This window comes from Dermacentor variabilis, chromosome 1 (genome assembly GCF_050947875.1).
Source record: "Dermacentor variabilis isolate Ectoservices chromosome 1, ASM5094787v1, whole genome shotgun sequence".
NCBI classification, from domain to species: domain Eukaryota; kingdom Metazoa; phylum Arthropoda; class Arachnida; order Ixodida; family Ixodidae; genus Dermacentor; species Dermacentor variabilis.
This window is the reverse complement of record NC_134568.1, coordinates 160,434,465-160,447,218: the sequence shown is the minus strand read 5'-3', so window position 1 is coordinate 160,447,218 and position 12,754 is coordinate 160,434,465. Positions and strand designations below refer to the sequence as shown.

The 12,754-nt window shown below is 47.3% G+C and overlaps 1 protein-coding gene across 4 annotated transcripts in view; it reads left to right on the top strand.

Moving 5' to 3' along the window:
• Piezo (piezo type mechanosensitive ion channel component) overlaps window positions 1-12,754 on the top strand; it is a 242,465-nt gene that overhangs the window by 103,324 nt on the left and 126,387 nt on the right. For all 4 annotated transcript variants that reach the window (XM_075698593.1, XM_075698600.1, XM_075698578.1 and 1 more), the window contains 2 exons: window positions 177-325; window positions 11,933-12,082. In XM_075698593.1, coding sequence (XP_075554708.1) covers window positions 177-325; window positions 11,933-12,082 — 299 coding nt within the window. The remainder of the gene's footprint in view (window positions 1-176; window positions 326-11,932; window positions 12,083-12,754) is intronic.

Here is a 12,754-nt window from a genome sequence, read left to right as displayed (position 1 = left end):
ACGCATGGCTGTACATATTCTGGCAACCTAGTTTTATCTGTTTAGAGTTACTTGGCTTGATAATGCCAAGTAGGACTTATTTTCACATAATGGCTTGCACAGGCACTGAGTACAAATCTCACTTTCACTTTTTTTTTTTCAGTATTGATATGCACATTGTGATCTCTACTTTGCAGGTCTCATACCAGCTGTGGATAAAAGTCATGTATGGCTTCTGGTTGACCGTGATCATCTATTCAATGCTGGTCTTGATTCTTATATACACATACCAATTTGAGAAATTTCCACACTACTGGCAAGCCTACTTGCACATACCTAAAGAGATGTAAGTCCTTTTCTTTTAAGAGTGGAAAAATTTTTTTATTTGTGTGCAAACATTTAAGCTTTACATTTATGTGGAATGATAATGTCAGATGATTCATCGTAACTTTGGCGCTCAGCCTCATGAATAATTCACATACCCATAGAATAGTTTACTATGCTAACATGGCCATCACTGAGATCACACATGGCAGAATTGGCAAATATTGGAAACTTGTGTCTATGCTAATGCACAGAGGGGTGTTTTTCTTTCCTTCTTGTTCTTTTTTTATTCATAAAAGCCTGGTGTAGGCGCCTCGCTTATTGGTGTTGCTGTCATGTAGTACCATAATTCTTGGTCTGCTTATTCATGATGCTTTAGTTAGAGCCACCGCGGTGGCTTAGTGGCTTTGGTGTTGCACTGCTAAGCACGAGGTTGCGGAATCAAATCCCAGTCACGGTGGCTGAATTTAAATTTGGCAAAGTGCAAAAAATTCAAGGCCATTCCGCCCTGCAAAGATGGATGATCAGAGGAGCTGTAAACATTGTGGTAAGAAATGTTCACAATCACTAATAGGTCTTTTTCAAACCACGATCAGTCACACACACGACAATTGAAGCCAAACATTTTGTCCACGACATCTCGGTGGAATCACGCATCTGCACCACTGTAACCGTGGGCTTTCCGAGCGTGGTGCCTCTGTCGTTGCACCACATTAGTCGCTTTGTGATCTGGGAGGCTTTCTGCTCAAGCCTGCCACTTACGGGCAGCCTCCTCGGCACGCTCCTCACTGGTTCGTGCCACCCACCGCTCTCACTCACACTCATGTCTGTGCCCCTAAGTTGGGCCTCGTGAGCAGCTTGTTCTTCAGCAGCACACACTACACGTGGCCTCCCCATACCAGTGCATGCAACGTACTAACTGCCCATTCGGTTCATTGCGCAGGCACAGTAAATGCAGTAGATGGCTTGTTAGCAACCACCTGATCGATGTGCGCTACAGCCATTAGCGCTCCCTCGGCGCAGCCAAACCGAGCAGCTGGCTAAGTCAGGAGCTGGGGTAGCTATCGAAACCGCATTGCGGTCATGCTTCATGACATCTCAAACGTTAGTAATCACCATCAAATCATTCTCAAACAACAGCTGTCGCACATCGCACAACTGAATTCGAAATGTCTGTCCAGAAAGTCCCTCTGAAATTTCGCATATGCACCCTTGTGCTCATCCAATTTACTGACATGGTACCTGCGTCGCTTTGCTCCATTGCCTGCTTCGCGACATCCGTCTTCCTATCGAGCCTGCCACTTACGGGCAGCCTCTCAGGCACAACCTTTGCTGCTACCCGCCACCCCTTTCCTAGCTTTCCTCTTGCTACGCCAGGTATCTGCACACGCATTACTGGCTTGCTCCACCTCCTCATAGAGGGCAGCGTTATATAGTATTGGGTGGCTTCTTAGCTTTCCTCTTGCTATGCCAGCTGTCAGCATATGCCTTACTGGTTTGCTTTGCCTCCTCACAGAGGACGCGGGAGTTTTGAGGCGGCGACATTGAAAAATCTATCGGAGGGTAGACATATGCAGTTACACTGTAAAACAGCCATGTCCCATGCATTAGGTGCACGTGAAATAACCACAAATAGTCAGAATTATTTTGGCCCCCCCCCCCTACAGCATGCCTCTTAATCAAGTTGCGGTTTTGGCACATAAAACCTTGTGATTTAATTTTTATTTTTATGTTCTAGTAAGAATATGTAAATGTGCTTGCTACTGTTCCTAAAGCTGGTCACTGTTTAGAATAGGATGTATGCTTACAGAAATGAAGTCTGTATGCATGAACAGAACATCAGTAATACTGGTGTCACATGTACACATCTGATCATGATCGGGGTCAATCCGGATTGAATTTGATCCAAATCAAGTGTTGCTACATGGTGTTGCATCTGGGTCGCAAGCCCCAAGGGTAGCGTTGGCCTGGCGGCCTGGGCCACAACTGGAAGCATCCGAAGATCCTGGCAAAGCATGAGTTGACTGCTAACAGAACAACTTCGTTTATTCTAGCATCGCAAAAGAGCGGCCGGTCAGGTCGACCGAAGTGGAGAGACGGGAGAGCACGTTACTCGACGGATGAAATCGGAGCCTCCCTCGGCGTCCGGGGTAGCTGCTTTTATACTCTCGGAGCCGAGGGCAAGAAGGAACGGCTTGCGAGAGGCGCCCGTGACGGCGGGGAACGGACACGCTGAGAGACACGTTGAGACGAGTGTAGTGACGCATCCGCCGGGCCGGCGCCGGTCAGACCTCTTCGCTTCACACTTCGGGAGCTCCTCTCCCCGGCTGCCGCGCTTTGACAAGCGTGGGCACCAACATGCACACACACACACACGCACACACGAATACACGTGGCATTGAAACATGCCTGGACGTGCTTGGCGGGGAGGCGTTGCGGCAGCGCTGAACGGGCCAAAATGTCCGCCGCTTTGAACGAAGCCCCGGCGTCCGTTGCATCCGCGCCGGCTATACCGCGCGTCGTAGGCGAAACGTAACAGACCGGCCCGACGGGAGAAGGAGATCCCGATGGTCAGGGGACTGCATCCGCTGTCCGGAGGGATGTCGCGCGATGATGCTCATAACCGAAGTCGGTCGTCCTTCGGCATTTCTTGAGCGCAGCGCACAGAGAAGGCCTCGTTCTCACGTTCAGGTTCACACAGGACACTGCAAAGTGACTTCGGGAGAGTTGCCATTTTTGTTCTCGTTCCCAGCAAGCATTAGAACTATGTCGAAACTCAACCGCTCAGTCAGCAAGCACGACACAACCCTCACTAAGCCCTGCCAGGCTCTTTCCCCTTTTATACTACTGCCTAGTTCCTTACAGTCTAGCAGCGCTCAGAACGCGTCCACAAATTGGAAAATTGCACTAGAAAGCACATCATGACTTTGAAACACTAAATAAAAGCAATATGTTAAAAATCCTGCCTCAGGAAGAAAAACATCAGTAACAAATAACTTTGAGGCTGATTCCTACGTTAGGGGACTCGACTTAAGCCATCGGCGTTACCGTTGAGACTCCCCTTTTTGTAACGCACCTCAAAGGAATATTGTTGCAAAGCGAGGCTCCAGCGCAGGAGGCGGCCATTTTTGGAAGAGATGGTCTGCAGCCATTGGAGAGGGCAGTGATCCGTCTCAATGATAAACCTCGAGCCGGCTAGGTAGCATGACAATTTCTGAACGGCCCATACGAGACACGCACACTCTTTCTCGGTGGCGCTGTACGCCTGCTCACGACTGGTCAGCTTACGACTAGCATACCGGACAGGGTGTTCCACTTCTCCATTTTCCCGTTGGCACAGTACAACGCCCATGCCTCGCTCACTAGCATCGCACTGAACAACGAACCCTTTTGTGTAGTCTGGCGATCGTAGCACAGGCTGGCTTGTTGGGGCGCTCTTTAGGGCGCTAAAAGCTCTTTCCTTTGTCTCGTGCCAGGCGACTGTTTGGGGCTCTGTTTTTCTTAGAGCATCCGTCAGGGGAGCCGCGATATCAGAGTACCTGGGGATGTACCTCTGATAGTAGCCGGCGACACCTAAGAACGACCGAATATCGGTCTTCGTGCGCGGTTGCGGGAAGTCTCGCACAGCGGCCACCTTTATTTCAGAGGGGCGGCGACGACCCTGTCCAATCACGTGACCGAGGTAGACAACCTCGGCCTGTGCTAACTGGCACTTGGGAGCCTTGATTGTCGAGCCCGCTTCGCGCAGGCAGGTTAGCACTGCCCGCAAGTGTGCCATATGCTCAGACCAGGATGCGGAGAATATCGCTACGTCGTCTAAATACGGTAAAGTGAATTCTTGCTGTCCCCACAACACTTTATCCATGAGGCTTGAAAAGCAGTATGGCGCGTTCTTCAAACCAAAACTCAAAACTTTAGGACGGAATGTTCCCATTGGTGAAATGAACGCCGCATACCTACTAGCCTCTTCTGTAAGTGGAACCTGCCAATAACCCCTGACAAGATCTAGGGTGGAAATAAACTGTGCGCTACTAACTTTCTCAAGGCGCTCCTCGATGTTAGGGATCGGATAAATTTGATCCTTAGTGATGGAATTAAGCCTGCGGTAGTCGACGCAAGGACGAGGTTCCTTGAACGGTACCTCAACTAAAATCAAAGGGGAGGTATAATCACTCTCACCCGCCTCAATAACACCGAGCTGTAGCATTTTCTTTACCTCAGCCTCCATAATATCGCGCTGGCGGGGTGACACCCTGTACGCCTTGGATCGTACTGTCTCTGGGGAGGTAAGTTATATTTCATGAGTAAGAACAGAAGTCCTACCAGGCCTCTCAGAGAACTGACCTTGAAACTCTTGTAAGAGCTGGTGTAGTTCGGTTTTCTGCTCAGGCGACAGCGGCGCTTTACTGATTAAGTCACTAATGACTTGATCGGTGTCTTTCCTGTTCGTCACTGAGCCTAGTCCCGGAAGCTCGACCGGAAGCTCTTCGGGAACGTTTACCATCATGCACCACTGCTTCCCGTTGTCTATAGGGTTTGAGCAGATTACAGTGGTAAACTTGCTGTGCTATCCGTTTTCCTGGCAGACTCACCACGTAGTTAACGTCCGACAGTTTTTGAACAATCCGTGCTGGGCCCTCCCACTGCACGTCGAGTTTTTTAGCGATGTGCGCAATATCATTACCTCATCGCCCAACTCAAAACGACGGGCCCTGGCTGTCCGATTATAATAAACCTTGGCCCTCTGCTGGGCCTTTGCCATTGCTTCACCTGACAACTCCTGTGCCCTTTTTAAGCGTTCGAGGAGCCTAAGCACGTACTCCACCACGACTGGGTCGTCGCCCCTGCCTTCCCACGATTCTCGAAGCATGCAAAGCGGAGACCGCAGCGAGCGACCGTACACCAGCTGAGCTGGCGCAAACCCCGTGGCCGCATGCGGCGCAGTCCTTAATGCAAACATCACCCCAGGCAGACACAGCTCCCAGTCAGTTTGTTGTTCAAAACACAATGCTCTCAACACGCGCTTCATGACGGAGTGGAGCTTCTCAACGGAATTCGACTGTGGGTGGTACACTGAGCTGTGTAACAGCTTTACCCCGCACCTTTCGAGAAAGGCTGTCGTCAAAGCGCTAGTAAACACTGTGCCCTAATCTGACTGGATTTCCGCAGGAAAACCAACTCGCGCAAATATGGACAGTAGTGCATTGACTATCTCAACTGAGCTGAGTTCTTTAAGCGGCACTGCTTCAGGGAACCTTGTCGCTGGGCAGATCACAGTCAAAATGTGTCTGTACCCCGTGACTGTTACTGGCAGAGGTCCCACTGTATCAATAATGAGCCGTCTAAAAGGCTCCGTAATGATAGGTACCAACTTCAACGGCACCCTCAATTTGTCCCCTGGTTTGCCCACCCGCTGACAGGTGTCACATGTCCTCACAAAGTGGTCTGCGTCCCGAAAACACCCTGGCCAATAGTACTCTTGCAAGAGACGGTCCTTAGTTTTCTTAACTCCTAGGTGTCCGGACCACGAACCCCCATGCGACAAGCGCAACAGATCCTGACGGTAGCACTGAGGCACGATCAGCTGATCGAACTCCACTCCCCTGCGGTCTAGATACTTCCGGTACAGGACCCCACCTCTTTCCACAAAACGAGCATTTTTCTTGGCGATACCTTCCTTGACATTGTAGCGGATGTTTTCTAGGCTGCCATCCTTTTTTTGCTCGGCTATCAAAGCCGACCGGCTGACTTTTAGCAACCTATTGAGTCCATCTGACGTAGGCGCGATGAGCAAATCTGCAGGTAGCTCTTCTTTCTCGTGTCGGGCATGTCCTCTCCAGTATCTGGTGCCTTCAACGCTACAGGCTCAATTTTATTCAGTTCGGACGTGCTCTGAATATCAGCTTGCTGCGCCTCCGACCCTTTTTCATTGTTCAACAACGTCGGCCCCGCAACTACCGCCTTTGCAGCGAGCTCCCGAACTCTCGATCTGGTTAAGGCGTGAACGCTAGCCTCACCAAACAAAAGCCCCTTCTCGCGCAGGAGGTGATCGGACCTGTTCGAAAATAGGTACGGGTACTGGGGGGGCAGCATAGATGACACTGCGGCCTCCGTCTCAAGTGCTCCGAAAGGTCCTTCAATAAGCACTTTTGCTACCGGCAGACACACGCTATGAGCTTCCACGGCTTGCTTGATCCATGCTCACTCGCCCGTGAACATATCGGGTTCTACGTAAGAGGGGTGAACTACATCCATTGTAGCTGCGGAATCACGAAGCACTCAGCACTCTTTCCCGTTCACGAGGAGGTCTCGCATGTAAGGCTCGAGAAGCTTCATGTTCTCGTCAGTGCTGCATAATGACAAAAACACAACTTTTGTTTTTGTTTCTGGGCACTGCGCCGAAAAGTGACTCGGCTTCTGGCACGTATAACACACGCGCGCTTGCCTCGTCTCGAACCGCTTTCTGCGTTCGGCTTCAGCTGCCGCCGTCTCCTTACGTTCGGTCGGACTGCTTTCACTCGCATCCGCATTACGTGTGTCCCCCCTTGCTCTCATGGGTGTGAACTTCGGCCTCTCAAACTTGGAGCCAAATTCACCCTTTTGACCGTCCTTAGCTCCGCGAGCCCGACGCGTCACAAACTCCTTGGCAAGCTCAGCGGCTTTAGCCACCGCACTAACGTCTGGCCTATCCAAGACCCAGTACCGCACATTCTCAGGTAACCAACTATAAAACTGTTCCAGCCCGAAACACTGCAGAACTTTCTCATGGTCACCAAACGCTTTCTCTTCTTTGAGCCACTCCTGCATGTTTGACATAAGCCTGTAGGCAAACTCTGTATATGACTCACTTTTGCCTTTCTCATTTTCCCGAAACTTCCGACGGAACGCCTCCGCTGACAGCCTGTACTTTTTTAGCAGACTCGATTTCACTTTGTCGAAATCCTCTGCCTCCTCTCTCTTCAAGCGAGCGACTACATCGGCCGCCTCGCCGGGTAACAAAGTGAGCAAGCGCTGTGGCCACGTTTCCCGAGAGAACCCCTGCTTCTCGCACGTTCGCTCAAAGTTAACCAGGAACAAACCAATGTCCTCTCCAAGCTTAAACGGCCGCATCAGGTCAGTCATTTTGAATGATACTCATTCTCCTGCACCGTGTGCCTCACTTCCATTACGAGCGCGTTCCATCTCTACCTCGAGACGCTTCATTTCCAAAGCGTGTTGACGGTCGCGCTCCTCTTTCGCTTGTTGCTCTCGCTCTTTCTCTTTCTGTTCTTTACGTTCACGCTCATCTTTCTCTTTCTGTTCTTTAAGTTCGTGCTCCTGTTTCTCTTTTTGCTCTTTAAGTTCGCGCTCCTGTCTTTTTGCCGTCTCCCTCTCCTCAATGGTCTCAAGGCATTCCGACAGCTCGTCATCCTCAGCTTCTAACTCAAGAATAGCCCTTAGCAGTTCTGGTTTTCTGAGTTTGTCTGAGACATCCAGACCCAACTCTCTTGGAAGCTCCAGCAATTTCGGTTTGCGCAACGACTTCCAATCCATGGCTGCTCTGAATTCTGCTTTCTCTACTGCCTACTATTGTCTTGCCGCAAACTAACCCGGCAGGAACGACAACCACAATTACCAGCTCTGTTTCTGACACTAACAAAAGCCTGGCAAAACTCAGAAGAAGAAAGTCCCGCACTTGCCAAACCTCGCAGCCAAGAATTCAGCGCAGTCGTTCCGCTGCAGGCAACCAGTCATCACACAGGGCTCGTTGCTCTGCTCCCGGATGGTCGTTGTGCTGCTCAGCATACAGTCAACTGCATATCTTCGCTGCTGGCCTCCCTTGTCGCGATCTCACCGCTGGCAGACAGTTGTTGCATCTGGGTCGCAAGCCCCAAGGGTAGCGTTGTCCTGGCGGCCTGGGCCACAACTGGAAGCATCCGAAGGTCCTGGCAAAGCATGAGTCGATTGCTAACAGAACAACTTGTTTATTCTAGCATCGCAAAAGAGCGGCCGGTCAGGTCGACCGAAGTGGAGAGACGGGAGAGCACGTTACTCGATGGATGAAATCGGAGCCTCCCTCGGCGTCCGGGGCAGCTGCTTTTATACTCTCGGAGCCGAGGGCAAGAAGGAACGGCTTGCGAGAGGCGCCCGTGACGGCGGGGCACGGACACGCTGAGAGACACGTTGAGACGAGTGTAGTGACGCAATCATGCGGGATCACAATCATGCAATCATGCAATCATGCAATCATGCAATCATGCAATCATGCGGGATCCGGAGCGGACAATTGCGATCAGTGAATCCTGATCAGGCCTCTTGATTGCAATCACAGGCTTATCTCTGCACCCCCTAGCACAGTATTCTGTAAACTCTAAACAAAAAGGGAAGGCAGCACAATAAAAAATGTTTAAAAACCTTTCTAACAGTGATAGTAAGCTGTAAAATTGAAATATTGTCCGAAGTTAACCATATTTGGCAAATCTGAATTTGTAGCCAAGGCATTATTATGCAGTTTTGAGAGTCACAGACAATCGGCAGAGGATAATAACTCGATCCAGATCATTGGTACCGTGTAGTTGCGATCATTGTTGATCACAATCAAGAAATCCGATCCGGATCAGCCCCAATCTCGATCAGAAGTGTACGTGCGACACCGGTATAAGGTCATGAGCTGGGTTGCTCAATCTTCATTCAGAGAAGTACATAGATAGCAGGGCACACACATATCATGCAAGTGCAAGAGTTGTGCTCCTCTTGTCATCTTTCTTCATGTTATGCATCTATTAAGCGTTGCAATTTTCTAAACAGGAACCTATTTCATGCGAACTATTATTGCTACAGATATCACTTGCACCACACTCAGAATTGGTCTTCAAGTCTAGGCCTGTTAGCCTAACTAGCCCAGCTATGTAGCATCTGGCCTTGGTTTGTTAATTTTAGAGGCCCATGTATAACACAGAAGGTGCAGCCCTTATTTCTTATTCCTGCAAATTGATAGTCATTGATAGTCATCTGCCTTGCCTGTGTTTCCTTTCTTGAAGAGTCAGCGCTTCCTACTTTCCTGTCACGAATGCTGTGTCACGCTAACGTGCAAGCCGTTTGTGACTTAGAAGTACTGGGTTCGCAGCATTAAAGAAAGGAAACGCGGGCAAGACAGATGACATTTATTGTTGTGGGACAAGATACGACCCAAAGGGAGTAAACTTTTTTAAGAGTGTAGTGGTGGGCTTTCTGGTGCTAAGTGGCTTTTCAAATTCTTGTCGAATTTTGTTTGCTTGAATTTTATCTATACTTAATTCCCACTATTTTTAGTAGATTCCTTTCAATGTGCCTTGGGCTTGCTTTGTTTCATTATCATGTGTACTTGCAGCAATAAGAGTAGTAGTTAACCAGCAGCATTTGTGAGTGTGCAAAAAAGACATGTCGCAACACCTGAAATTCGTAGAATTAAAACAACAGAAAGCCAAGCAAGCTGGTCAGAATATAGATTGTGTGTGATGACACAGCTTCATGGCTGTTGTGCTATATCTTCTTTGTGGGGACCCTTGACATAGAGTCCGCTTAAAACATTACATTCTCAGCGTGTGAGTATGCTGAGAATTAGTTGTTCTTTTCTTCCACAGAACAATGGCAACAAATGAGCACAGTTCAGGTGGTGGGCATGCTGGCTATGCTGAAAAGCTATGTTCAGAGTAGTGCTGCACTGCCATAAAATTATAGCGCCAGTAGCTGCTTTGATATCAGAGTACAAATGTGCCTTGACAGGAAAAAGGTGGTGGAGGTTGGTATAACTGAATTGCCTGAAACATTGCTAATAATTATTTTAACACAGAATAATCACTTCGTTCGTTACACAAGATTGCTGTGAACATTTCTTGAACATTCAGCTTGTGTGAACTTTCTCCAGATTAGATTTGGAGCTTGAGATGTGCTGCACCAAAATTTGAGTATTGGAGCAGCCATATGAAAATACTAGAACTTAAACGCCTCTTTTTTTCTATGAAGACTAACCAATATTTTGCATTTGGTATTTTTTATCATCAGCCTGTTTTATGTCCACTGTAGAACAAAGGTCTCTCCAAGCAGTTGCTACTTACCCATCTTGGATCATCTGCCAGCTCCATCCTTTGCTTGAAAATGTTCTAATCTCATCATACCACCTAATCTTTTGCCATCCTCGACTGCGTTTTCCTTCCCCAGTACCCACTATGTTACCCTGATAAGCCACTGGATCATCTGCTTAATACATTGCATGAACTGCCAAACTCCACTTCATGCAGTCCTTAGCCTTCTCAAATTTCCTTGGTGTACTCAGAGTTTCAGCTCCCATAGCCTAGTACTGGTAGAACACATCTATAGTATATACTTTTCTTTTCAAGGATGTCAGTAAGCTTCCATTCATGAGCTAAATTGCCTTCCATATATGCTCTGACCCATTCTTAACCATCTGAAAATTTATTTCTCATGATCACAGTCCCCCCCCGTGCTTACTTAGCATGGATGAAAATATTCCTGCACAGCTTCAAGATACTAAGAATCACAAGCTCTTGTTCCCATGCTAGTCTTTTGCATATTAATCCTTATACCTACCTTTAGATTCAGCTGGTTCAAGTGCTGATTCATTTATTGTAAGTAATCACGAGCATTGCTCAACAAAGTGATGTCATGTGCAAATTGCAGGTGGCTGAGGTATTCCCCTGTAATTCTTACCCCTAATCTTTCCCAATCTCCCATTTAAAAATTTAATTCTGTGGTTTGATGCACCAAAACCACAATCTGATTAGTGACGCATGCTGTATAGGGGACTACGGATTAATTTTGACCACCTGGGGTACTTCAATGTTCACCCAATGCACAGCAAACGAGCGTTTTTGCATTTCGCCCCCATCAAAATGCAGCTGCCGCATCCGGGATCGAACCCACAACTTCGAGCTCAGCAGTGCAATGCCATAGCTACTGGGCTAGCATTTTGAATACTGAGCAATCATTGAATCTAGCATTTCTGTTATACTACTTCATGCAAGCATGTGGTAAATAACACTGTGGATGTCTCCTTACATGACAACCTCCTTAACAGCTGTTTTTCCACTTCTGAAGAAATATGGTAGCTATGGGGGTCTAGGTATTTCCTAAGGTATTTACATACGCTTTCTCTATTCCTTGACCACTCAGTCCTTCCATGACTACTGGTGTCTGTACTGATTACAGTGCCTTTGCCTAATATATAACGGTCATGTAGTGTGGTTGGTTATATTACAGATTTATAAATTACCCGATTGATGACACAGATGTGACCTATTGTTGAATATCCCATTCTAAGACTAGCCTGTTCTTTGGGCTGATTGAAGTTGAGTGTTGCCCTCATTCTATTCAAAGCTTCCCTTAGTGAATATTTTTTACAAAGCCTGAAAGCAAATGAATGGTATTCATGTTTACTTGGCTGCTCACCATTCAAGATTCTTTAACTGGATTTAATTTGATCCTAAATTTTATTAATCATCCCTAATATTTTCATAAGTGTAACAGTGATGTTTTCTTCTTTTTTGCTTTCTTTACTGCAACAATTTAATTGCACTACTGCATACAAAAACATATTGTGTACTTTTCCTTTCCACTGATCGAATTCATATAATGTTTTATCATTTTTCAGCCAAAAGGACATTGGTCTGGAGGTGTATCAGTCTGATCCTGGCACTCTTTTCCTCAAACTACTGACACCAACTTTCTTTCTTATAATTACCATCATCCAGCTGCATTACTTTCACCAGGAGTTTATTAAGCTTAATGAAGACAACTACCGGTGAGCAGATGCCTATTTTTTCCTTTAAGCTTGTTTTGCCACGAATAATAGTTGTGCACTTCTACACAGCCTGATTTTCGGTGTAGTTTTGTTGCACTAAGAAACAGATGAAAATCAAGTCTTCCTTTCACAATGTTTCACTTCCCAGAAAGATTGTCAACTTTGAAGACACCAGTACCTATACTCCATTCTATATATAGCAGTCAACACTGTTGAGGCTAGAGGGACTTATTGCAGTGGCTTCGTTCGCCCTGGGTTAAAGTTTGATGTTTTTTACCACAATTGTGCGGAACTGTTTTTAGGCTAAGTAATCGAATGAAACAAGTTTTAACCCTTGTTTAATCCATACACTGTGGTGTATGGCTGCTGATACATTGTTTTAGATCATTTAAATTTTTGTTGCTCTTTCTGAGTTTTTTTATTTGCAACCTGTTGCGAGAACCCTCACATGCATGCTCGCGCGAGTGAACGCTGGTTGGTGCGCAGTGAAGCATGGACAGAACGCCCAATGAAGCATAGACGGAACGCGTGGAGTGGTAACTTTTCTTGACCGAACTTCTTGCGTAGCTTCCACAGCATTGACTGCTATGTATGGAATGGAGTATAATGCAGGCTGGGAAAAATAAATACGACCATCGGTCAACCATAATCTTTACATTATAGAGAGAGCTG